This window comes from Pterocles gutturalis, unplaced genomic scaffold (genome assembly GCF_000699245.1).
Source record: "Pterocles gutturalis isolate BGI_N339 unplaced genomic scaffold, ASM69924v1 scaffold44724, whole genome shotgun sequence".
NCBI lineage: Eukaryota > Metazoa > Chordata > Aves > Pterocliformes > Pteroclidae > Pterocles > Pterocles gutturalis.
The window spans coordinates 886-28,363 of record NW_010134867.1 but is presented as its reverse complement, the minus strand read 5'-3'; the positions used below and the strand labels follow the sequence as shown (position 1 = coordinate 28,363).

The following is a 27,478-nucleotide window of genomic DNA, read 5'->3' as shown; positions in this document are numbered from 1 at the left end:
AAGAATTGATGTGTAATGGACAAGTTATTCTCCCTTCTGACTGCAAATACTGTTGAACAGCTGCATACAGGTTCCACTTTCCAGCAGAGAAAGATGGAAAGATTGGAGCAATCTTAAGACATCGGCTCACATGTGATGCTGACTAAATGCAGATGGCTTAAGTGGTTCCTGTCTTCAGTTTTATGCTTTTTCTCTCTCTCAAAGGCTGCTGCTCCTGCAGCAGTGCTGGCTGAGTGATATATGAAGTATGCGTGTTTATGTTTATGAGCCAAACTGTAAAAATGTGTTTGGGAGCAGAGTCACATAAGCCAACACGTAACTGCTAGAATTCTTGTGGCTGGGAAGTACGAGCAGAGCATTCCTTGTTTGCTGGATGTAGCTGAGGAGCAGCAAGTAGTAAAAATTACTGTGATTTAAAATGGACAGAGAAAAGGTCCAAAGTTTTATTTATTTGGGCTTTCCCTTTTGAAAACCTGTTAAACTGGATCCGGTGAGGAAAAAAACATTCCAGTAGTTGCAAGAGTGTGGCTTAGCATGGCTAGGAATGGCGGGGCGGGCTCATGAGCGTTCCTGTCCTTTGCCTGCCTGCGAAAACTTTCATCTTAGGCATGGATACCAATGCTGACAATTCTGGGGCATTATTGACACAAGAACAGAGGAAACGGTGATTTTTCAGAGTGGCAGTCTGAGTCATTGCAAAGAAAAAAAACTACATGAACACGAAAGAGCTAAAAGAAGTTAAATTTATAGACTATTTGGAGAAACGTTGGGATTTGCTCTGGATCTAGACTATGATATCTTGACACCAACTTGGCAAACGCTTGCAACAACTGCTGTAATATGATTTGGCAATTCTGCAGAGGCCTGGACAGGAGAGCATTAGCCCTGTTGCCACACACAGAAGAACCTTGTTGGAAGGCTGATTGCAAACACTAGGGACCAGCTTCTCCAGCATATCAGGAACCTGTAGTCATTTTGTCCTATATGTTGCAGAAATGCAAATATTAGTGGTTCATCCACAGCTGGATAAAGGAGTAGGGACAGTCGGTGTAATCTTGCAGGAGGGGAATACAAAGCAGCTGAATGCTTCTCAGAAAGTGGATTTTCATATTGGGATATTAGGTAATTGGAAAATCATCTGGCAGGGTTGGTCTCCAGAAAATGTAGCATCTCCATGTCATCCCTCAGGAAAGGTCTTTTGAGCCCCAAGGAGTTTGGCATTCATAGTGAAATACTCCTCTGCAGGCAAGAGGACCTGATGGGTGACAGGCATTAGCTGATTATAGCAGATCTCCAAGACCTTTCCAGTACTTGATAATGACCATATGGCTGCTGTACTCTTTGCAAAAGCCTTGGCTGAAGGAAAGGGGGGTTTCCATGGATATAATCAGAACACAGCAGGAACCATCATCAGCATTTCGGTTCCAGGCACTGATGTGTTGCAAAAGACAGTCATGAGAGCAGAGCTGTTGTGCGGCATGGAGAGTGCTCATCAGCGTCTGCATGGGTCCGTGCATCAGCCAGAGAACAGCTGTGAACTGTTTCATGGAGAAGTTTGAGGTTTGCTCACTAAAGTATGAAGTATGAAGAGGCTTTGACTGTAGCATAGTTTCCAGTTAATGAGCCTTCCACCCAATGGGTGAAATGGGATTCAAGAAAGGGGACTGCAGCCAGCATGTCCTGTTCCTCTTGGTGACTTTGTTGATGGAAAGCATCAGGGAGCTGAACGCTTCTCATACTGGGCTTTAGATAAAGGCTCAACCTGATCAGTTAAATAGAGCTCCTGGCAAGGCACAGAGGAAATTCTAGAAACCCCACAATGCAGAATAGAGGGGGGAAAGGTGTCCTTTTGTAAGAGCAGATTTGACTTGATCTTTAGTAAATGAGAAGGTGGTTTTGGATGATCAGTCGTATGTTTGAAAACAAAGGTTTACAAGAAGCTGTCTGCTTTGGTTCTACTGTCCCACAAGGATGGAAAGCAAAAGTCTGATAAACCTAGCAGGTTTAGTAGTTCTATTTTGGTACTTTCACATTGTCAGGAAGAGAGCTATTTTTTGGGGGGGAAAAAAAGTGATAGTATATACATTTTAAAGACAAATATAATCCTGCGTTGTCTGAAAAAAACATGACTCCTTGAGCAGTGGGTCACTGAAGCTTGGTTTCTGGAGGCATCCATTGTCTCCAAATCTTCTGCCCCTCTCCCAGAAAGCTGGCTGCCCTCCTCTCCCTTATTGCCCCTTCCCCATGCCCTCTCCTCTGACTTAGGGCTGGTCCCAGCAAGACTGAGCTAAGGCACCACCGGATCCCTCTCTTCCCACTGCACCATCCTGCTGGCTTAGGTGCCCACCACACCTGCAGAAAACTCTTCTTCTTTTTTCTTTTTTTTTTTTTTTTTCCTGCAATAGGTAAAATTCTGAAAAAAGGAAAAGAGTCAAAATTTACGGAAGGTCACAATAGTCCTGACAATTTCATATGAAGATGTGTTGTCTTTTCCTTACTGCTTTTCCTATTTATGCTGAGCTGGTTTGCTAAATTAGCCACGTGGTATGCTCAGGTTGCCAGAAGACAAAAGCTTTGATATCTCTGCTTGATAGCTTGCTTCGGTTACTGGCTTAGGGTTTAGTCTGTTACTTAACTTTTTTTAGTGTTTTGGGTTTTGGATTTTTTTTAATATTTGCTGATGTGTTTCCCGCCTCCCATTCACTGTGTTTCAGAAAATCTTCAGAAGAACTGGACATGGATAAAGTAACAGCAGCCATGGTACTCACCAGTTTATCCACCAGCCCTTTGGTCCGCAGCCCTCCTGTCCGACCCAATGGTAAGCCTTCAGAGCAGTGCCTGGGCAGGAGCTGCGGGGAGGGCTGCCAGGGCTGCGTATGTGGGGGCTCTTTTCCAGGACTTGTGGCTGTGGTGGAGGACAAAGGATGAGTGGCTCTCATCTGGCAGTGGCCCAGGAATGCTGGGAATCAGAGTGGGTGAGCTTTGCTCCAATATAGTCAAGGTCTTTGGTGCAGTGTTGGCAGACATGAGAAGAAACCTTTTCCGTAACCATAGAGCAGCTCCAGTTTATGAAACAGGAGATGCTCCATTTCACAAAGGTTGCGGAAGGTCTTCTGACCTCACTGAAATGCTGATTTTCCAAACAGTTTATTTGCTTTTGCACATATACAGTAAATGTGATAGCAGTTCTTCCTGTCTCCACCCCGTGTTAATCTGATCAGATTTTAGTCAACACGACAACAAGGCAAAGCACTTCCAGACTCCACAGCCTTTGGCTGAGAGGCCGTGCGCTAGCTGTCTGCATGGCAAGAGGTCTGTTTGTGCCAATGCAGGATTAGACCCTCAATTCCTGTGCCCTTTCTAACTCTCTGATGGTCTACCGTCAAATCTATAATTGGTTCAAAGACTAATCCATTCATGGTATAGCAGAAGACACAGAAATAAAAATAAATCTAAAAAGTTGGTGTTAATAATTAGATTGCTAATGAAATGTAATTAACCTATGCAAGCTTGACTGCAGTTACAAGAAATTTTTAAAAGTGTTATATTTTGAGGAATTGTTTAAATTAGGATGCCTTTGTGAGGGTGTCTCATCATTGTATGACTGGCTTTTCTTGCTCATAACGGTTAAATCGATACAAAACACCCTTCTGCTGCAAATAATTTGAGTACTTTGAAGAATACTTACTGATTGCAAATTAACAGGGAAGTAGTCTTTGCAGTTCTTCATGGAAGCAGGGGCAGTCCACTGGATGATGTTGTACTTAAAACGAATCTGTACCACGAGGAATGTCCCAGCTTTCAAGATTTCTGAACAAATAGCGTGTTTTTTTCATTTCTTTCTAGAAAACATAAATTTCATCCCTTTAGCTGGAAGTCTAGCCATGAATACCCATGGCTTCTGCCTGTGTCCTTTCCACATGCTTACCAAATGTTAAAACTAGAAGTATTTATGGAGTGTCACTGCTCTGAGGAGCCATGGGAAACCTCCAGTGGTGACATCTCCAGTGACTGTCCCACATCAGGACTGGAGCTTGCCAGCCCCCCCGGAAGGTATAAAACCATACCTGCTCTCCAGCTGCTCCAGCTCACAGCCAGAACCACAGGTGAAGGTGGATTTGGGCTGATGTGCTGGGCAGGCATACGGCGTGGCCGGGGCATGCACGTGTCCCACGTTGCATCGCCAGTCACAGGGAGCTGCTCTCCAGTGGTGCAAGGCAGTATCTGCCACCTTCGACAGTTTGAGCAGATAACAGTTGTCAGGACTGGCAGTACCGCTAGCTAGCAGCTGTCAGTTGGAAAGATCTTCCAAACAAGCCCTTTTGAATTGTTAAAAGGTAAATGGTAGCTGTTAACGACGTTTGATATTTCTTCATGCAGCCTGAGTGCTCTTTGATGTTTCTTCACATAGCTTGTCTGCTTGTTTCCTAAAATCTGGGAAGACAAGCCTGAAAAAGTAAATTCACGTGTTTTCAGTAGTCACAGACAAGATTTTGAAGCTGTTGTTGGGCACCTTCTCCCTGAATATCTTGGTTTTGCCTGAGTGAAGGCTTACTAAAGACTTAAATAAAAGTGTAAGTATTTGGTAATTTAAAGCACATTTGGTGTTGTGAGGCTAGGCTCTGCTATTAGTAATACGAGATACAAATGTACTGATGATTAATTCCTTCTACATCCTTTTCCAAAAAAGGGCAGTAAGTAGCAGTCTAATTAAAGGAACATTTGTTTAAACAAATGGAATTTTGCCTAGAAGTAAAAAAAAATTACATTAGCATTAATAAGTCTGATCTGTGCTGGAATTACTGGGGATAATCACCCATGTAAACTGGATCAGAGTTTGGCCCTTGTTTCCCTGCAGCTGAGTTAATATTCGGTCTGGTTCCCTTTCACACAACTCCATCAATGTGAAAAGAGCCCCAAAATAAAAGCAAGTTGCATTTGTTTTTATTTTAAACTTCTTTCCACTGACAGATTTGTTAGTATTAATGAGAACCAGTGTTTGTTTTTTTCCTGTTGTCAGCCTCATTCAGTCTTTTCCATACGACTTAAAAAATGTTCTTGATTTGCATCTTTTTCTCAGCAAGGTGAGGAGAAGATGTAAACCCTGAGAATACAAAGTACCACCATAAATGTGTCAGAAAGTAGTAGTTGAAAGAGTACTGTTTCCTTTGGTTTTCTGAAGAAATTGAAATTTTAAGCTATGCTAAGGTCACAAGTTGATACCAGATGTACTTCTTGGCTTTGGTACCAGACTCAAATACAAATACTTAAAAGAAATGTAAACCATCTCCATTACAGTCACATGAAGGCTCTAATCATGAACCAAAACATGACATTTTCATATGTTAACTTATTAGATACCGGAAATGTATATGTCATTTTCCAAAGAGGAATTTGAGGCAGGGAGGGAGGGTTAATCCCATTTATGCTCTGTGGTGGGGTCTTGACTGCTGCCTACACAAGGGGTATTTTTATTCATGTGCTTACATGATGGAGCTCTGCATTCTGTTTTGTGAGCAGCTGATGTTAATGATTAAGGGTTTCCTCCAAAACCAACTGAACTAGAAGAAGAAGAAAAAAAAATAATTAGTTTGGAGTTAATCTTTTGGTAGTAGGTGGTAGACATTATTTTCTTGCTGATGTCATTAGTTAAATTTATCTGTAAGAAATTGAGAAGGAATGAAGGAGTGACTTCTGCAGAACTCTTAAAGGCAGGCGCTGGCTTGAAAATACTCCTGTCTCACACTTAAATAACGTTTCACAAACAGATAAGATGTTATTTGCCTGCCAGCTCCAAAGTTGGGTATTGCACAATACTCAGGCACCTATGGTGTCATTGGGAAAAGCTTCCAATGCCTGAGTTAGGGAGAAACTGCACCTAAACCATCCCTGCACACATGCCCAAGCCCTGCGAGAACCCAAAGCGTCAGGCAGAGCTGCCCGCGGTTGCACCACTGGATGCACTGGGGCCATACCTTTGCTGAGCTGGTGGCCTGCATACTCCTCTCCTGCCAAAAGCCCTTTAGGGACTGGGAAGAGTGACATGCCAGTGTCTAATGCCTGAAGACCTCAGCACATGCAGCATGGCTCAAGCCATGCCTCAGACTGTGAACGCAGTGCTGTTACTCTTGCCCACCGTGTTGTAGAGTAACCCGTTAGTCTGAGCATCTGCTTACGACCTAATGTCAGGGGAACTGCTGCAGTGAGGAGGGGGTTCCTCCAGTGAGTAGGTGTGGAGGTGATCCAGTGTCTGTCCATCTTATAAGTCTGAAACTTATATGCTTAATCCGTTAGTCTGAGCATCTGCTTACGACCTAATGTCAGGGGAACTGCTGCAGTGAGGAGGGGGTTCCTCCAGTGAGTAGGTGTGGAGGTGATCCAGTGTCTGTCCATCTCACGTCTGAAACTTAGATGCTTAATGATACACCTGGATGAAGAAAAAGAGATAGCCTTCCAAGGATACATACCACCTCAATTAGATATTCAAATTAGGAAGAGGTGTACACTGGGAGATCATGAGAAGACAGCATGTAATGATGGGGTTTTTTGGTGTTTTAGTACTAGGATGATGATCATCTTTTTGCAGATGTAGTTAGTCTCCTGGGGCTTAGAGTCTATGTCCCCTTCCCAAGGGATCTCCTGTTGCCTGTGTGGTGGCTTGGAGCTTGCTCTGACGCCCCACCACAGTTGTGTGTTTCTGTTGAAAGTTGAGGATGTATTTGAATGTTTTCCCTTAATCATGCATACAGTATCTGACTGCTTATTGTGGTTTTTGCTCCAGAGCAGGTTATTTTTCCAAGCACAGCATTTCCTTTTAGAAAAATAGTTCGTTATTTAAAAACACTTAAAAAATCAAGTGTGGAATATGTAATTTGTTTGCAGTGGGGTAGATGTGGTTGTCCTCTCTACATCCAACGCTTTCACTTTCCTTTATTGAACATGCAGTTAATTACCAATGTGGCATCTGAACCTTAGATAAAAGAGCTGCTTAGCGCTAACACGTGATACTGTTGTAATGATGGCTGTTGTTATTCTTGGCAGAATCCCTAAATGGATCTTGGAAAGAAGGAGGATTTGTGCCTTCTAGTACCAGCAGCAGTGGATACTGGAGCTGGAACGCTCCCAGTGACCAGTCCAACCCATCCACCCCATCTCCACCTCTGTCAGCTGATAGCTTCAAAGCTTTTCGGACACCTTCCCAGCCAGATGATGGTATTGATGAAGCTGAAACAAGCAACCTTCTCTTTGATGAACCCATTCCTAGGAAGAGAAAGGTTAGCCTCATGTTAAATTCCATGCCCATGGGCAGACACGATGTTGGTAGACTTATTTTGCTGTGAGAAAGGAACAGGTCACCCAGACAGCATTGTATGTGTTTCCCCTCCTTGGCATCCAGTTAACGTAGGTACTTTGCCTCATCACTGTGTCTCGTTTAACCTAGTCACCTACTGCACACACATGCTGCCATCAGCACCATATATTTGCTGGCAGATGGTGAGATTCTACAGAGCCTCCTGCTCAGAAAACACTAGAGTAATTTCCAGAAGGTGTTGCCTCTGGCCATTCAAGGGATTTCTGTGCTACTTTGGCAAATTCTTTGTAGGCAGGATGCAACAGGCAGCCTTTACATGTCATCACAAAAACTGGATATGGCCTTAATACTTCTTGTTCCCTGAAAGTGCTGTTTGTCTGACAGCATGTCAGATACCTTAATACTGTGAAGCTTTCTCTGCACAAACATATGGAGTGAAAAGTGGAGAGAGAGATCAAACCTGATGGCTTTTGATACAGTATTATCAGTGGCCAGATTTATCCTCACTAGGAATGCAAAAGCAGACTAAATAAAACACAGGGTAAAAAAAAAAAAATAAAAAAGTCCAAAACTAATCCCAAAAAGCACCGTTATGGTAGCAAGCAAGCTCCTCTCGAAGAAGAAGAAAAAGAAAACAAAGAGATGGCACTAGTCCAAGTTTCATTCCCTCCCAACGCAACAGGACAGATTTTACAGAGCAAGATGAAAAAGAGCTTTTAGTAAGAAGGAGGAAAAACAGAGAATTTATTCTCCTTAGTGACTTTGTTTCTGGCTCAGTCTGAGACAGTTAATTGCTTCATCACCAGCAGGAAGAAGTTTTAATGATGGTTTAAAGCTATGCAGATGTATCCTTTTGCTCCATTTTGCTCCAGAAGTTGCTTATTTGCTGACCCACACTGTTCTGCCCTTGTTTGAGGGAGAGGGCTGTAAAATGTTTGTGCTTCTTTCTAAAAAGAAAAAAAATATTATGGAGGACACATTTGTTATAATAAATTGGAAGTTAGAGCTGACTGTTAAACTAAAGACAGAGATGATTTTGTGGGGTGTGGTACAGGAGGAGTAGGAATGCAGAAGTGTGCTGGTTTGCCTTTTACTTCTTAGTTAAAAGTTCGGCTTATTAGCGTCTCTCCTGTTGCTCAGCTGTGATGAGACAAATGGGTTTGCAGCTGCCATTTTTATTGTTTTCTGAGTTGTCTTTGAATATTTCTATTTATGTGCCCACCACTGATCTGTTACACTATCTGTTCTGGTTCACAGGGATTTTACTCTGTATGGCAAATATTTAATTTAGATAAATTTACAAGGGCATGTAATGACAGGACGAGGGATAATAGATTTAAACTGAAAGAGGGTAGATTTAGGCTAGATATAAGGAAGAAATTCTTTGCTGTGAGGGTGGTGAGACACTGGCCCAGGTTGCCCAGGGAAGCTGTGGATGCCCCATCCCTGGAGGTGTTCAAGGCCAGGCTGGATGAGGCTTTGAGCAACCTGGGCTAGTGGAGGGTGTCCCTGCCCATGGCAGGGGGGTTGGAACTAGGTGATCTTTAAGGTCCCTTCCAACCCAAACCATTCTATATTTCTATGATTCTATGATTTAATCTTAATGTAACTAAAAATATAATAATACAGTATTAATGTAACTAAAAATATAATAATACAGTATTTTGAAGCTCTTCCTCATGTTTTCTTTAATAATGTGGTCTGTAATAGATAAAAGTATTTTTGAGAAGTACACTTTTTTATTTAAAATTTATAAAATGGGTTTCATTTTGGGGTAAAATTAGCTTTTAAAAAATCTGTACAGTTCTGCAAAATCTGTATTGTTTTTTACCACATACTGTGTTTTAAATTAAGACTAGTTTTCTCCAGAGTCTTCAGAATATTGAAGATTGGGCTGGTTATAGCCTTGTTGGCTGTGTTCTAAATCAATAACAACTCAGTTTAGGCCAATGAAGTTATATTAAAGAATATAACAAGAATATTAAAATGAGATTATACAGATATTCTTTTAAAAATGTTGAACACAGCCAGATAGCTTCTTATTCCCTTGTCCAAATAAGGGTCACAGCAGCTTCTGAATGAAATAAAAGCAGCTTTTGCCAGCTCATGGGTGAGTATTGTCAGAGCAGAAGCTACCGTTTTCTGGCACAATATTTTTTCTCCATTGTAAAATTTATGAGCAGAAATGTTCATAACAGCTTGCTTTAGGAAAATCTTAATTTACGAAGATGCCTTACACTAGCTGAGGAGTCCTCATCAGTTGTTCGTTGAAAGGCTTCAGAGAAGGATAGAAAGTTTTTATATCATCTACCTCCTTTTGTGGGGAGACAGAAATGGAACTTGGAAATGAAAAAGCCATGCCAAAGAGCACAGGAAGGTAAAGTTTTGGCACAAGCTGCTCCTGTGGCTTTTCACTGGGATTCTGTTGAGTTCAGTAGGATGACACTGTTGACAGAGACCATTACATCATTACAAATTCGGAGTCAGAGGCTCTGAACCTTCACAGTGTTTTGTAACTGTATATCTGTTTTGGGTGGTTTGGTTTTCTTTCTGTCTTCCATGCAACTAATGTTGCTTTACTCATAATTTTCAGAACTCAATGAAGGTGATGTTCAAATGCCTATGGAAAAACTGTGGGAAGGTACTGAGCACAGCTGCAGGGATTCAGAAACACATACGGACCATTCACCTTGGGTAAGAGAGCGGTCTCTGAACGATTTGGTATGGAAGGGGAGCCATCGCACCTGGCTGGGGAGATGAACTGGATCGTCCTTGGCTTTTTTTTTTCAGATCCCTAGGTTTCTGAGGAAATTGTGGAGTAATACATCAAGGTGAACAGGAACTTATTCCAACAGCAACGCACTTGCTTTCCTGAACTTTTGTGAACTTTGCTAGAAGGTCAAATACAGCTCTAGGTGACCCTGCACTTCCCTAATGGCAGCACAGCTCAGTGGCATTTATTTCACATGTGCTATCTGCATGTCACATCCAGGCTGAAGCTGTGCAAAAGACAGAAGGTTTCAGGGTCTTACATGAATACTATCCAGCTTTGTTTCACATCAGATCAGGTGCTTGTGCTAGTTCTGAGTTAAATTCATTCAAAAAAGAAAAAACACAAAACCTAAGAAACTGAGAAAATTCCATGTGTATGTTACTTGACAGAAGGTTTCAGGGTCTTACATGAATACTGTCCAGCTTTGTTTCACATCAGATCAGGTGCTTGTGCTAGTTCTGAGTTAAATTCATTCAAAAAAGAAAAAACACAAAACCTAAGAAAAAGAAACTGAGAAAATTCCATGTGCATGTTACTTGGACTAGAAGCAAAAGCAAATGAATCTTGTATGGTACAAGCTTGTTTCAAGCTTTAGTTTGCAACTGAAATCTCCTGTGCCATTCGTTGAGTGACCTAGCTGTCTCATATATAGTTACAGTGGGGACTTACGGTCTTCACGTGTTAGGTATGTGGAAATACATCTCTGTTGTGTAACTCTGTGTTATCCAGTGCTTAAAAATTAAAGTGACCATGAGGAAATAGTCTGGTGTGGAGCTCAGGAAAGTCTTGTAAAGGTCATAGTAAATGCTGTTGGGCTTAGGCTCTGAAGAGTGAGGGTATCAGAAACTCACAACATCTCTCTCAAAATGCAGTTACAAATGTTGCTTTCACCTGTATATTGCGGGGACATTCTTTTTGTGGCACAGGAGAGGGAGAAGTAAACCGCAGGACTCCTCTGGAGTTGGGAGCTTGTAACTTTCCCAGAGAGCAGGGTTTTGGGTGAGTGAGTGGCAGCGATCTGGCAGGCAGTACTTCTGTTACAGCCTTGCAAATGTGCTGAACCCATGCTCTCAGTGAGTTTTATTGAGTAAGGTGGCAAGAGGAGCCCAGGAGCAGTATATGGGCAAGCAGGCTGAGGAACTAACTGGCTAGGGGCTGTTCTTGGGGTGCATGCCTGGAAAAAGAGGGGCCCAGTATTCAGCCCTGATATGGACATGCAGGCAGGAGGACCCTTAGGGCTCCCAGACTTGCCACATGGAAGATCAGGAGAAAATATGCATGCATGAGCTGTGAGTACATTTGTATAGCATGTGGATTGTGAATGTGCTAAAATAGTGGTTTGTTAGGAACTTCAAGATAACATGTAGCCTACTGGGAACTACTGCTGTGACTGGGCTGCTTCGGTCCTCTCACTTGTGCTCAAACATGCAGCAGATAGTGCCAGGGAATGCAGGGGCAATTAAGCATTTACATCTCCTCCTTCAGTAAGTCTGCATCGAGAGAATAGTCCAGCACTTAGCAAGCCAGCCCTTACGTGTCCTTTCTCTGCCTGTGTCTGAGTGAGTTGCATGGTGAGACTGTTTTGTAGCAGCTTCTTCTGTTATGCCAAGGAGAGTTAAAGTGAACCATAGCCATAACTATAATCGGTTTAATTGAGTAACCTATGATAAGATTACATATTGTTTGCCGTAACATTTGCGAAGTATATCTTGCCTGTGTTTGTTATCTTTACTCGTCCTTCTGTGGTTGCCCTGTCATTTATGAAGTCAAAGTGTGTTTAGATTCTTGTTAACTTCAATAGATAGGAATGAGAAGGTGATGTTTAAACTGAAGCATAAAAGTTAAACATCCACTCCAAAGTCAAAGAATTAGTCAAGAATAACACAGAGAGAAAAAAAAAAATAATTCCTGCTTCTTTTCCCTTCAGACTAGATGATTTTCCCTTTCCTGCAGCCAGAATGCTGATAAAGTATGTAGTTGAAACTGGGAATATTAATTTATTGACAGTATGAATATATTTGCTCATGCATCTAGAACTTAAAATTTACCTCGGGGTTCTTGCTTTCATTTAATCAGTCCTTCATTCTTTGTCTTGATACAGACGTGTAGGAGAGTCTGACTACAGTGATGGAGAGGAGGATTTTTACTATACAGAAATCAGGCTCAACACGGACTCAGTAGCTGATGGCTTAAGCAGTCTTTCCCCAGTCTCTCCATCTTTAGCATCTCCTCCTTCCTTTCCCACCCAAGATGCAATCCGTCCTGAAACTTCCTGTGCCAAAACTGAGACTAAATTGATGACACCTCTGAGCCGCTCAGCTCCTACCAACCTCTACCTCGTACACACGGACCATGCTTACCAGGTAACGCTAGTGAGAGTGAACTGCATTGATTACACTAATGTCATTAATGTTTTTAAGAGATGTCACATCACAGTGTTTGAGTTTTAAAAAGCCAAGTCTAGTTTTAATGGGTTGAAAAATTTTCAGGGCAGACCAAGGGGTTTGTCTCATTTAAATTCAGATGTCTGCTTCTGAGCTAGTTGTTTGTTTGTGCTCCCAGTATAGCTGGTGGATTTTGGAGTGCTATTTATCCAGCCACACATAGGTGCATACTTCAGATTGAGAAGAGTTGCTGTCTGTATCCCACTGCCGACATCAGTTAATTCTCCACTAAACCATGAGGACGGCTCAAGGTGACGTGCTCAGATGCGGACTCCTGCATTGTAAAAATTCTCGTTTAGTGAGCTGAATCCCTCCCAGAGTCTTAGTTTCAGGTTTACTTGTACTGGATGTGTCTATAGGCAAGTACCCAAGGGATGCCAGGAACAATTAATTTCTTTTATTTGTACAGGGTGAGATGTCAGTTTGCATATGTGAAATAGAACAGGAAGAATGAAAAGGAGTATGTGGTATCCTCCTACTGTTAGAGGTAATGCTTTGCAAATGGCAAAAATCCAATCAGATCCAAAAACTGGTGTTCCAAAAACTTCCAACTAAGTTCAGACAGGAAGCATTAATTATAAAAGTGCACTAAAATTTGTCATGTTTTGGTCTGGATACCATATGAGAAAAGAAGAATAGAGGCTTTGAAGTAGTGTGGTCCATGACCTGCACATGCACCGGAGAACTGAATATTGTTAAATTTATCAGATGCAATAACTTTTGTATACAGCATCATGCAGATAAAACCTTTTTGTTGTGTGTCTGGAGCAGACCCAGTGAAAGGGCAGAATTCAGAGGCTTATTTTAGACTCCCGTGCATGGCAGAAAGCATGGGTGGAAGCTTGGCACCTTAGGTGGGAGCTGCATCAGGTAGCACACCAACCTGGGGACTGGTCAAGCCAGCTAGGAGAAGGACTTTCTTGTCCATCTAGCTTAAGCCCTGCCTCTTGCAGAGTGAGGGACCAAGTCTAGGCTGCTGAATCTTACTTCATTTAGGATCAACCTGGGGACTGGTCAAGCCAGCTAGGAGAAGGACTTTCTTCTCCGTCTAGCTTAAGCCCTGCCTCTTGCAGAGTGAGGGACCAAGTCTAGGCTGCTGAAAAGAGTCTTACTTAATTTAGGATTTGCAGTCATTACAGTCTTCCCTGCAATTTGGAGACTCGCTCAGTCCTTTTTCATAAGCAGCCTTTGAGTAAAGCACTTGTCAAAGGAAATCCTAGTTCAAAGTTTGAGCCTTTTGAATTGGATTTGAACTGATGTATTCCACAACATGTGACTGCAAGTGTCTGAGCCCTCTCTCCTTTCCAAGTTTCTCTGTTTTCAATACTTCATTTCATCGGCGAGGAGTGACACAGTCCACACTGTTCAAGTCATTCCTGTTGGAAGCAGGAGGTGGGGTCTCTGCTCAAGCATTCAGGTTGTCCTTGCAAAGGAGGCAGCTTTTGCAGAGCAGGTCAGTGGTATCCTGTGCTAGGGTCCCTCTAGCCCAGAAAGACAGGAGTTGAGCCCTCTCCAAGAGGCAAGGTGGAGATGCAGCTCTCGCCAGCAAGAGGAGAAATTGAGCCCAGCTTTCACTCATAGCATTTAAGCCTTCTTGTGACTAATCTGTCGTATAAGAGGGAATAGAAGAGAAGGTGATGACAGCATCTTTAATACCACTGTATTTTGTGCAGTTTGCTTGCTGGAGTGAGCCATATACAGAATTTCAAAACTTTTTGTACTTCTGATAAAGATACTAACTGTATCAAAAGTGAAACAAAGTATTCAACAAGAATGTAGTGATGAAAACAATCTCTCATATGAATGAGAGCATGGAAGTGGAAAATACTTGTTGCGAGTGAAGACGCAAAATTCACAGCTCAAGGGGCTCAGATAAGGGAGGCTGAATAATATTCATCCCAGGATTCCTGTTAAAAAAGGGAAAAAAATGTGGAACCCAAAGCTGGGTCACAGGAATCCTACACAGATCAGTTAATTGCCATTTCCTGTATGACTGGACAATGGCAAATATAATACCTGTAGTAAGAAAGGTGTAAAGGGAAAGTCCTGACTCTCTTCTCTGACCCAGTCCTATGAATGAGGAAAGATTTAGAAGAATAATTGAAGAAATTGTGGAAAGTACAGCAAATGAAGTGAACTGCAATGGAGGAACCCCAAGGAAAGATTATGCTAGAACAGTCTTAACATCTTCCTTGGTAAAGGTAGCTTTGTAAACAGCTAAGAAGCAGTACAGAAGAACAAATCCCTCTGGATTTGAGGAGAGTATCTGATCAGAAAGCATACAGGCAGTATTTGTTAAGCTAGAGATTAAATTTAGTGTAGGAGGGAGAGCTGGGGAGTCAGGGAGGACAGCAGTTCTTTTGCAGAGCAGTTCTTTGGAAAGGGCTATTGAATGTTATTAGTGGAGTTAAATGAAAAGCTGGTTTGGGGCCTGATCTCATTTTCATTAAATCATTTTGATACTACTATAAGAAACTTTGCTGGTAACGATCTCAGGAGACTTCAGCAGTACAGAAGATTTTTATATCATGCTTACATGACTGGGTGATCTTAAGAATAATAGGGTTTGGATGCAATTTAATGGCAGAACATGTGAAGTCCTGCACTTTAGGAACTAATGAGATTTCTCTGCCATAAACTGGGGTAGTTAGCAGATTATGTGAGGAGGAAACCTATGTTCGTTAATCAAGCACAGAATGACTGTGAGCCAACAACAATGGAGCTGTGAAGGAAAAAAAAAAAAAAGTCAGCTTTCTTGAGTAAGAAATATCTAGGAAAGACAAAGAGATTTGTAATACTGTTGTACAAGACCCCCAGATAACTTCAAGTCAGAACCTGAGTAGAGCTTTGGTCCACAAAGTTCAAGGGTGATGGGCTCCAATTAAAAGAGGTAGAAAGAAGGTGATCAGAGTGAAGAGGAATGGCAGGGAGGACATGGAGGAGATGGAGGGCCTCTCCAGCCAGGGACTGACAGTGTGGGCAAAGCAGGGGCAAGAAGAGGATAGGATTGCTGCCTGGGAAGAAAGTGATAGGACAGATGTGAGAGGGGAAGAGGATAAGCATATGCTTTTTCAGATATAAGGGCAGTGTTGGCACAAATAAATAATTATAAATTATCCATGAATATATTTTGATTGAAAATTACATGGAGGTCTCTAAGCAAAGTGATATTGGGGTGTAGAATCAAAGAACCGTAGATCAGTTAGAGTTGGAAGGGTTAAAGATCATTGAGTTAAAACCCCCCTGCCATGGGCAGGGACACCTTCCACTAGACCAGGTTGCTCAAAGCCTCAGCCAGCCTGGCCTTGACCACCTCCAGGGATGGGGCATCCACAACTTCCCTGGGCAACCTGTTGCAGTGCTTCCCCACCCTCACAGGAAAAAAATTCTTCCTAATATCCAATCTAAATCTACCCTCTTTCAGCTTAAAACTGTTACTCCTTGTCCTATCACTCCACTCCCTGATCAAGAGTGCCTCTACATCTCTCCTGCAGGCCTCCTTTAGGTACTGGGAGGCTGCTGTAAGGTCTCCCCAGAGCCTTATTTTCTCCAGACATATCCCCAACTCTCTCAGCCTGTCATCGTATGAGAGGTGCTCCAGCCCTCTGACCATCTTCGTGGCTCTCCTCTGAACTCAATTCAACGGGTCCATGTCTTTCTTATGTTGGGAGCCCCAGAGCTGGACCCAGTACTCCAGTTGGGGTCTCACGAGATCAGAGTAGAGGAGGAGCAGCCCAGGACACAAGCGCACACTGCTGGGTCATGTTGAGCTTCTCATCCACCAACACACCCAAGTCCTTTGCCTCAGGGCTGCTCTCAGTCAATTCCCCCAGCCTGTATTTGTGCTTGGGGTTGTCCGACCCCACGTGCAGGACCTTGCACTTGGCCTTGTTAAATTTCATGAGGTTTGCATTGTCCCACCTCTCAAGCCTGTCCAGGTCCCTCTGGATGGCATCCCTTCCCTCCAGCATGTCGACCACACCACACAGCTTGGTGTCGTCAGCAAATTTGCTGAAGGTGCACTCAGTCCCACTGTCCATGTCTCCAACAAAGATGTTAAAAGACACTGGTCCCAATACTGTCCCCTGAGGAAAGCTGCTCGTCACTGGTCATCACTTGAACACTGAACCATTGACTGCACCTCTTTGAGTGCAACCGGCCAGCCAGTTCCTTATCCACTGTGTGGTCCATCCACCAAATCCATGTCTCTCCAGTTGAGAGAGAGGGATGTTATGTGGGACAGTGTCAAAGGCTTTGCACAAGTCCAGGGAGATGATGTCACATTGCTCTTCCCTGATCCACCAACGCTGTGACCCCGTCACAGAAGGCCACCAAATTTGTCAGGCATGATTTGCCCTTAGGGAAGCCGTGTTGGTTATCACCAGTTATAGTATAGAAACTCTTCAGTTCATTGTCATGTTATGCTTCCTTACCTTATGGAGGAGATTGTCTAAAACGTTAGCTTGAAAAAGGTGACGGTGCTTGATGAGCAAAGATGCACATCTGTGACAGAACTGAGCAAGGTGATTGACTGTCTAAATCTGATCATGTCTGAGGTAGATATTTAGGCACTGTGAAAAAAGAATTGAGCACCATGGTATTTTTAGGCAACTTCAAATTACAGCAATTTTAAACTTTGCATATTTCGCATTTCATTATGGAACTAGTGCCTGCACCTGTTAAATTTAGCTACAGAAGAACTACGTGCGGGCTCTTTCAGCATCTGGCATTTCCCTCGGGGCTCTTACTCGCATACCTGAGGAAGTCGCCGTGGTGACCCCGGCTTTGAGTTGATAGCGCGGTGGGATGCTGAGCAGAAGCAGTGCTGCCTCGCTGCCCACTCAGCTGCCTCCAGTTCTTTCTGGCAGGAGTGCTGTGGTCATTCGCTCCTTCCCATTTGAACAGGGTTGTGATGAAGCAGTACTGGTGCCATCTGGAATTTCCAAGTTTTTCTTTATGCCTGTCAGCGAGGTTTTTATGTTTTATGGAGGTGAGTGGACATTTGCTCTGCATGTGTGTGCGGATTCTCTTGGAGCTGTCAGCAGGCTCAGCAGCCCACAGACCATTGCTGCCCTAGATGGAGGCATCCAGTGGTCTTGGTTTCTTTTTCTTGGAAGCAATTGCTTCAGACGTTTTTTTTATCTTTATAGGGGGCTATCAGGCGGTAGTTTGTCATCACTGGTCTGTGTCTGGCGGGTCCGGGGAGCACGCTTTTTTAGTGAGACAACTCCAGCAGCCTCAGACACAAACTCTGCTTAAATAAGCGTCCTGTGTTATTGTCAGGTACAGGCAACTGAAAGGCAGAAATAGAAGCTCATTTTTCATAGCAAGTTCTTTATAAGTTGAAACCAAGGAGCCTTTTTTTGTGGTGAAACTTGAAATTCAAGAGTTAAAGGGAGCCTGTGTTGGTGGTGGCTGCTCGCGCTCCTGCTAGGCAGGGTAGCTGCAAAGGTCTGGATTTCCTGACTCTGTAAATCCAATGGGATTCCAGAAGGGGCAGGGAAGAATTCCTGAGGGCTCATAGCCCAGTGAGAAAACCAGAGGGAAGGAGCAAGATGAAGGATGCTGAACAGTCTGAGCTCAGATTATCAGGTATTACACCCTAGGGCAGCACTGGGTATTACAGCCCAGATGGGAAGAACATAAGAGTTCATGGGGCCCAGGGGTCCTTCAAATATTTGCTTTAGCTTAGCCTTTTAAGAACTGTTTTTTGAATCCCAGGGATGATTTCAGCTCCTTGTTTTTAATAGGAAAGACCGTTTTAATTGTGATGATTCTTAGCAAAATTAATCTGATAAACGAGAAATGGTCAGCCCTTACTGTTGATCATTAACCCTGCTGTCCAAGAAGCCTCGCTATCCCGTCTTCAGTTGTTTAAACCAGCTGCCATCGGTTTAAATAGTTCCTTGTTTTTCACTCTGGAACAGGTGATCATTTGCAGTATTTTTGCTGCTAGCTGGCATTATTTTAGAGGTTATTTGTATAGGATATTTGATTTTGTGAGGTTTTTTATCAGATCTAACTTGTAAGGGTTTTGCATCGATTCTTGTGAGAGCTATTGTCCTTCTTTATCTAAACAAGCTTTTAAGAACAGCGATATATAAACGTCCCTTCCTCACTGGCTTATCCATGATTATCCCTCTCATGAGGTAAAATGCTTGTCACTGTCAGCTCTATAGTTTGTTTTTTTTCCACCTTGGAAGGTCTCTTGTAGATTTACAGTTTCAAGGAGTGAAAGATCCCTTGAAATGCTTGGGAAGAGGAATGGTTCTTCTTACTGGAATAATATTTTCTTTTCACACAGGCCACTCCTCCGGTGAACATTCCAGGGTCAGCAAAATTCACTCCCAATGGCAGTAGCTTTAGCATCTCTTGGCAGTCGCCTCCAGTTACCTTCACCGGCATTCCAGTAAGTGAATGACAAAAAAATAAAAAAAGAAAGAAAGAAAAAGTTTTTAGAACTTTTTGTTTTGTTTCACAGTGTCTCACAATAGAAGTAAATTTGGCATAACAGATACCGAAAAGAAACCAATTACAAATTAAATATATGTCTCCGTTTGTCAGCATGGCTTATTTTAACACTTTTGCTGCACTCTTGAATTCAGTACAGTTCTTTTTTTTTTTTTTTTGCATCAGTGTCTACAAGCAGTGAATTTGATACATAGTGTGTATTTTTTAAACTATATGCTTACAAAAGAACAGTCTGGTAGGTGCAGAGCCTGGCACTATCTGCACCTTTTGTGCCACTAAGACATTTCTTAAAAATCAAGAGGGAAAAATCAATGAGGTGGTAGTTATTGCTAACAGGCTAATTGGATTCAAGCAGTAGGGCTGTTACCTAAATGACCTTTGAAGATGAAGCATATTTGAAAAGCAACTGAAAGAAACAACAAGATGAAATGCAAAGTCTGAATCTGGCAGGCTACATGTCTGTAGTCCCTATTGATATCAGAAAATTCAATACTTTTATACAGAAAATATGTTTAATACATTTTAATATTAATAAATATTGCAGTTTGACACATTTTTAATGAAGATGTATTAGATGTATGTGTTAGATGTAAAGTCACCTGTGACCCTTCCTTCAGAAAAGCTGCTGTACAAAGCCTAATTTCATGAACAAGACTGCAGAAGTTATATGTTTGCTTAAACGCTGACTTCTAGTAGTCCTAAATGTAATGCAGTATAGGTGTGGATAGTATAGGGGGAGTTACAAACCTTTATGAAGAGCTCAGAGGGATTAGGCTTCTAGTGCCTAGCATGGTGAATACTAAATGTAAATCACTATTTATGAGTAGTGGAAAATCTTCTGTATGATAAATAGAAATAAATACTAATGTAATGTACCCTAATTTTTATTGGAAAGCATTTTTCAGTATAAATTGATATTCTCTAATCATAAACCTTTTTGATGTAATAACATTTCATTTAATATTACACTTTATGAATTTTTCAAGTGTGTTATATAAAGCACATTGCTCATCCAAAGAACCATATAGCTTTTTTCTCCTGACATTGAATATTAGACGTGGCAATAAGAGACACTATTTCTCTCCCTTCTCTTCATCAAGTGAATCTCCAAAGCTTCTTACTGTCAACCTTTGGCAAATCTTGGAGATTTTCTGCAGAGGCTCTGGCATCCTGCAGGGCTGATAAAAAATGAAAGTGGCTGAATCAATTACATTGCACTCTGCCAATGAATATTTATTAAATTCCATCAAGGAACAGCTAACAGTGAAAGACATCATGCTGGCAGCAATTTGAACAAGAGTGCCTTGACAGAGCGTGCTATCTATGAAGTTCCTCGAGAATTTGATTTCCCAACAATAGGGTTGATACCAAGTAATTATGAAACTGGGTCCTTTTGTGGAGTAGCAGAAATTGGTTCCAAGTGTTGAAAATCTAAAAATGCAATTAGCCACATTGTAAATCAGATACTTAAGAGGAGAGGATTAGACACATATGCATTGAGTTTACTTGTTCAAGCAACAACACTGATCTGTGGCTGTAGAGCTGAGAGTTCTCAAAAGAATTTAAGAAATGCCAAATCACTTTCTGAGAATTGTATGGAGATGCCAGTGATTTAAGTACAATTTTATAATAATCCCAATGGAAAAACCTGGGGAAGCAGTGATGATGGCATAATTATAAACGGCTCAGGGAACCATATGAACTGCCTTTATATCTCTGTCTAACAACATTTAAAAGGCTGATTAGCAAAAAAAGAAAAACACCTTATAGCTTAGCACACATTTGACTGTTCTGTTGTCAGTGAGATCATCTATGAATTACAGAGGTTTGCTTGCAGTGGAAAATTATGGGCAATAAGTGAGGGCGCAAATGCGAAGCGGTGTTAAATAACTGTATATGAAATGAAAGTTTAATTTCTCCTGTTTCAAAGTGAATTAGATATTGCCTTATAAAAACAGGGCTCTGTCAATTTCCACCCTTACACTGTGTACCTATTTTAGGAAAGCTATAGTATAAGGGACTTTCTCCTTCCCTTCTGAGGTTTATTTAAGCCCAGACTATGTGACAGAGCCAGCATACTATGGCCTCATGCAGTTGTATATGTACATGGTCCCTGAGATTAGATGGACATCTGTACCACCCAAGGGAACTTAAGAAAGTCCAAACCATTACTTTTTGCCTGCCTCTTAATGTTTATTCATGCAGTTTTCTAAAGTGGCTTTGGGATACTTTTTTGGCCTGCACAAACCACTGAGCAGTAAAAGATTAGGTACAGATTTACAGAAGTGCATAGGTCTACATATTTCTTCACATTACTAGTGATGTTGAAATGGGGCCATTCTGTCCTTGACCTGTTAGAGGGCTGTTGAATCCTGGCTTTGAACAGTCTCCTTTCTAGGCCTGTATGTCAGCAGTTAAGTCCACAAGACAGATGAAATTTCAAAATAGTCTCCTTTTGCGGGTTTTTTGACACCAAACTGGGGTGTTCAGACAGACATCGTGACTTGCATTAAGTCCTTGCTTTCGGGCAGTCTTTAGCAGAGCAGCACCAAAAGGCCTTTGTGAAGGTGAGTGTGCTTATCAGCAAGTTCCCAAGTGCCCCAAAGCAAGCCATACATACTGTTGGATCAGTTGAGGTTCAGTATGCAGCTGCTTTGGGCTCAGGGGTGTTCACAGCATCTAACTGTAAGCATTTATCTAGAAATCTTGTAGTCATAAAAGAGGAGAATTAGAGGAACCTCCAAAGTCCTTATACTTTGTGCTCTCAATCATGCATAAGTTAGATTCCCAAGGCACATGGAAATACACTTACCATTTTCCCAAGATAACTTTGCAGGTGCAAGAGAAGGTTGAGTGCTGGCACAGCTATGAGTCATTGCTAGGTGCAATTCTCTGTATAAAGCAGAAAGGACAAGTTCACATTTGCTCTACCACTTGAGACTGAACTAGGAGAAAAAATAGGGCACGGCATGGGGATGTATGAGAAGGACGAATTAAATGATGCAAATGGGATGAGCAACAGTGGAGTCTGTATCTCTTGGTACTGGAGGACTTAACATAATGACCAGACAGTTCCACTTTTAATAATGTAGGATAAAAGTCTTCTTGAATGCCAATGTGTGATATTGCTGTGTGATATTGATTTTTACCTGCCTGCTTATAAGACCCAAAAAGGTTGAACAGGAGAGATGTTTAAGTTTGATAATCTAATGTTTACAGATAACAAATCCTCTCTGTGTATAGAAATAAACTGAATCTCAACTCCAGTGCAGTTTAGCCTTCCTAGTGTGGTAATCCAGGGACACCACCATGCAGAGAGAATGTGAGGGGAGATGCAGTCTGCATGCTGCAATTACTACTCAAGCCCGTTCCGTGTTTGAATAATTGCTAATAACATAGGAGGCCATCAAAGTACTTTTCTGTTCAATGATAACCGAGGAATATGTTGAGTATTGGTTAGTAATGGCAGATACACAAATTTCCTGGATTTTAAAATGTCATTAACTGGGAATCTTCTTTACTGAGTGAGCATCACCTCCATATGAGGACTGGTGCTTTTCAGCATTTTCATAATGGATTTGGAAATAAAAAGATGAAGTTACTGCTGATGATCCATTCTCTGGATGGCTGAGAGACTGACAGAAAGACAGGTTAATCATACATCAGTGTATACTCCACTTGTGAAGTGGGGCCCTTTTCAGAGCTGGTGTCCTTTAATTGTGCAAAATGCAAGGTTGTATTTATGAAAAAACTGAATTTGGATAATTCCTGGTATCTTGGGAGAGCAGTGATTTTGTAAGTAAAGACTGCAAAAGGTCTAGGACATGTAGGAGACTGCAAGCTGCCCTCCATATTGAGGAGTGATAGGACAGAAGTAGCTAGTGGGGTCTCTGGTTGTATAAAACATGAGTTATGGTAAACCGGCACAGAGGGAGGAAATGTCATTCATGGTTTGCATATATAAAATATTATATCAGTAATGGCCTAAACCCGTTCAGAGTGTGATCTGCACATTCAGTTCAGTCAGAAATGTCTGTAGTTACCAGCCAAGAGTAAAAGTTGAAAGAGTGACTGCACTCCATGACAACTGTTAGCTACTTTTTGCTACCGTGGAGTAGCTATAAAATAGACTTCATATCAAAAATCAAAGCACATTCATCTCTTCAAGTCAGGTCAGTTCCCATTCTTCCAGATATTATGAGACTTCAAAAGGGCAGGAGTGAAGAGTCACATCGCAATGCAGGGAACTGTGACATTATCTGCAGTTCCTGGCCGCAGAGGCAGTGACCAGATGCCCAAATGAAGCTTGCTACGTTCTACACGTAACAGAAAAAATGAGTGTTCATAATTTTTTTCTGGTGTTTTAGATGTGAAGTGGTCGTGGCCTTCACCCAGCAGCAAAATAAGACTGCAGCAGTAAATAATTTAGGAATTGTTTAAGGCCAAGCTTTATGCCAATGTGATTACTCAAATAACATTGCCAACCCCCAGGCTTATGTTGGAGGCTTATTTGGAAAGTCTCAGAAGACCAAATTACACCCTTCACTAGGGAGCATTCACAAAGGAGGTCACCTGCTGAGAAGGTTTACACTGCAGAATAAAGGAAGTAATCCAGTACATCTTGTTAGCAGTCTTAATCAGAAGGGCTGCCTTGCACTCCCGTTAAAGCCTCGAGGGCCACATCGTAACTGAGCTGCCCTGCAGCAAACCCCCTTCTCCAAGGCTGTCTCTCCATGAAGAGTGCCAAATCACAGATGGGAGCAACACGTGAAATCTCTTTATTTCATCAGGGGCTATTGGTATTGATCTCAGCACAGGCCAGAGTTTATTTTTCCAGTTATTGTTTCTGCTTAAGTTGAATAAAGTTTTCTTAAGAGCTATCCAGGGTTCTTCAATAAGGATGCATTCAATAAGGAATACATTTTCTGTATTTCCCAAACCTGAAATGTTGCTGATCTGTATTCCGGTTTGCTCTGTTGGATGACTAGAAGTACAGGGAAATAAAACAGAGCCAATATAATGTACCTAATGCTAAATGGACACCTTTCCAAATAGCCCTACAACTTACTTATGTTTGTATGTTATATAATAACCTTTCCTGGGTATCCTTGCCACCATGCATCATGAATTGCATTTTCTGGGGGAAGTGTTTATACTGCATTCGTATGTTTATGTTCTTCATAAGCAGCTTTTTTGTCTGTATTGACAGGTCTCACCAACTCATAATCGTCCTGCAGGGAGTGGAGAGCAGAAACAGTCCCACACAGTTCTTTCATCACCGCCTAGAGTAGCGTTTGGCTTGAGGTATGGGACCATTAGCTCCTGCTGACAGGCCAGCAGCCTCAGAACCTGGAGGGAATTTACAAAATAAGATGTCAGTGGCCAAAGAAACAGAAAAAAACACACCACTGACTGTGATTGCAGTTGTCAGGCAGTTTTTACTAGAACTCTTCAGAGTAAGTGTTCTGAACCTATTTTGCTTTTCATTACCATCAAAGGTAAAGTTCAGGGGAAAAGTGAGTTGTTGCGAAAAGGCAGACTGTGAAGCAAAACTGCCGGCCTTATGCCAGGCATGTCTGGAGTTCAGGTGCAAATCTAAATTGCCCTGTAAAGCAACACTGCCAGATTCACTGCTCCAGCTGAAGCATCCCAAACTTCATTACGTGGTTTTGCTTTTTTCCCTGAAAGGCTGGGCAGCCTTACATGCTCATCACCATTCAGTCAGTACGGTATTTGGCTTCAGTTGAATTATAAGAAACCACATCTTACTGTAAATTAGATCACAACAAAGGTTTTTTTGCCTTGTCTCTCCAGACGTAAGCTACATTCACTTCTGTTAAATCTAACTGATGTTTGACTGGAGTCTGCTTTAACAGTGTTCAAAAAGTTATGTTAAAAATTCAAACTGACACAGAATTTCTTACAGTCAAGATACTCTTAAATTCTCACAATCCTAAAGATGACTGTACCCTAAAACAGGACGAAAGGAAGATTTCATGCTTTTAATTTTCTTCATGACTCTCAGATCATTGCATATGCTACAAACCAAACTTAGGATCTTCCCACGTCATGGATTGCACCCATTAATGAATGTTCAGTAATCAAAAACTCATAGGTGTACAAGAGAGGAATCACCAGGCAATTCCCATGTGTGCCATGCAGCATGTGATACAGGTATTAAACAATTCTGTCTGTACAGTTGTTCGATTTAAAGACACCAGGACAGATGGCACTGCTGGAGTGAATGTTGAGTTACTTCTTGTAGCATTGCTCCTCAGATTTGCTGGCTTGCTATGCACTGAATAAAAAAAGTTCTACTTTAACAGTTACTTTGATCATTTTCAAAACTTCTTCTAGACTGTGAACTTTTAATTGTGGTTATAAGATGGAAAACGTGACAATTGTTACAGCTTTAAAAGCACATACTGCCTACCTTGCTGACTTTGGGGACAACAGAGAAGGAGCACACGTGAACGTGCTGCAAATGAGGGCAAGGGTTAAAACTTTGTATTCAATCAATTTGTTGTTTTTCAGTCAATGAGCTCAGAGCAAACCATGCAGGAAGGACCAGCGAGCTTAGGACCTAGTAGCTTTTCCCCTCTTTTGCGTAGCTGCTACCTGCTGGTGGTTAAGGTCTGGCGCTCAGCGCGATGCAAAATATTCGTCCTGCAGCTCTATAGCAAAGAGGACTTCTGCCTGACATGACCTGGACTATATTGTAGAATAGCTATGACTATCCATTACGGCTTGGCACTTAATGTGGCTGAAATACCATTTATCTAGACTGGGTTTAGTCGCTGGCTAAAGTCAGGGCTGTATGTTCCTGCGATCAGCCCTGGAGCAGAGGAGCAGGCTCAGCAGCTGCTGCAGAGCCTGTAGAAGCTGGGCGAGGAGAAGGACTGGTCCTTTGGAGCTGTGGAGACATGGTCCTTTGTCTGTCTGCTTCATCAGCTCCCAGTTGACTCCAAACCAACCTCAATCCCTTTGAAACGCTGGGGGGTCTCTGCCTGCTGCAATCCATTGAATTTGTTGTCTTGATCTTAGGGGGATAAAGCAAAGCTACAAAAGCATCTCATTAACTAGCTTCCCTTTCTCTCTGACAGGAAGCCTAGAGGGGAGGGGAAAAAGTGTCGGAAGGTCTATGGGATGGAGAACAGAGATATGTGGTGTACTGCCTGCCGATGGAAGAAAGCCTGCCAAAGGTTCATCGACTAAAGATTGAAATTATGCAGAGGATTTGGGGATGGGGGAGGACAACAGCAGAACCAGATTGCTGCAGCTGCACTGTATCACTTCCCATTTTCCCTCCAGTGGTGTGGTGTCGGGGTTTTTTTGTTGTTGTTTTTAGGGTGTTTTTTTTAAAAGAGCTTTGTATTTCAAAGTGAAGCACTTGTAGCCAAGGAGAAGCACTAATCAAAACCTGTATGGAGCAATAGAGTGGAAAAAAAAGCAAAGCCAAGAACATACAGCAAAATTCTGTCTTACTAAGTATGGAAACCAGAGCAGCTATTAGTGTTTTTCTGTAAAAGGAAAGAGTTAAATTTTTTTGCTAACTGTCTGAGCTACTTGCTCCTTAGGATCATTTTTAACCATTTCAGTTTCTGTCCTGTGAACATCTGTATTTGCTAAACTGAACAATTTTTCTTTTCCTGAAACGAAGATCTCTTTTTGAAAGCTTTCTAATAAACACTTCAGAGTCGTATAAGCTACAGTTTACTCAACAAAAGCTGTACTGAGACTGGAGACTGCGAAATAATTCTCCTGATACGAACGATCATGATTATATTTTTGGAAAGGGGATGTGGGGAGGAGTTGGGATTTTCATTTGTTTGTTTATAGGAAAAAAACAAAGTCTGAATTTGCAAGAACGACAAGCAGTGCTCCTGGAAGATTTTTAAACCAGGGACAGACCAGTGGAGTAGAACAAAGTAATTTAAGTACCAAATTGGATTTTGATCCTCTAGAGGAAGAAGAGCAGCAGTGGAAAGTCACCAGCAGATATTGTCACAAGAAGTCGAGGGAAGAAATCCAGTGATGCTTGATTGAAACCCGTAAGAATATAATGGGAGTCCAGTAGCTTTTCTTACCGCTCTCCTGTTTCTGAGGGAGGATGAACAGTTGGACCAGCATGTCTGTTGCTGCGGGAAGCCTGTAAAGAACTGGTAAATGCAGCCACTAGGATTATATGTAATACCTATTCAGGGACACAATCCAGCCCAGCAGTTCTGCTCTTGCTTCCTTTTCTCTTATTTGAGAGATTGTTGTTAAGATAATGGTTTGCTCAGCTTCCCCCTCCCCCCCCCCATTAAAGTTGCTAAGATTTATTTGGTAGAAAAAAATGGCAGAGAAAAGAAAATACCCCCTTTCCACAACATCGTCTCGGAAAAAGAAGTACAAGAACAAAGGAGCAACGTATTTATGGTAAAAGTCCATTTCTTAACTCATTTTGATATTCAAATGAACAAGTTTCTCTGGCTG

At 42.0% G+C, this 27,478-nt stretch overlaps 1 protein-coding gene across 1 annotated transcript; it reads left to right on the top strand.

Moving 5' to 3' along the window:
* The first annotated feature begins 1,478 nt into the window (after window positions 1–1,478).
* ZNF704 (zinc finger protein 704) lies at window positions 1,479–26,468 on the top strand. Its single transcript, XM_010081708.1, has 8 exons — window positions 1,479–1,507; window positions 2,715–2,818; window positions 7,042–7,274; window positions 9,906–10,006; window positions 12,187–12,448; window positions 18,834–18,938; window positions 24,210–24,304; window positions 26,104–26,468. The coding sequence occupies exons 1-8, from the start codon at window positions 1,479–1,481 to the stop codon at window positions 26,213–26,215; spliced, it is 1,041 nt and encodes a 346-aa protein (XP_010080010.1). The 3' UTR covers window positions 26,216–26,468.
* Window positions 26,469–27,478: the final 1,010 nt, after the last annotated feature.

What these genes read in the sequence shown, in the direction of transcription:
- ZNF704 (XM_010081708.1), top strand. Translation starts at nt 1,479, where the DNA reads ATGGAGAGTGCTCATCAGCGTCTGCATGG. An exon ending in ATACGGACCATTCACCTTGG is followed by an intron (nt 10,007 to 12,186) that starts GTAAGAGAGCGG and finishes GTCTTGATACAG; the next exon opens with ACGTGTAGGAGAGTCTGACT. An exon ending in ACACGGACCATGCTTACCAG is followed by an intron (nt 12,449 to 18,833) that starts GTAACGCTAGTG and finishes CTTTTCACACAG; the next exon opens with GCCACTCCTCCGGTGAACAT.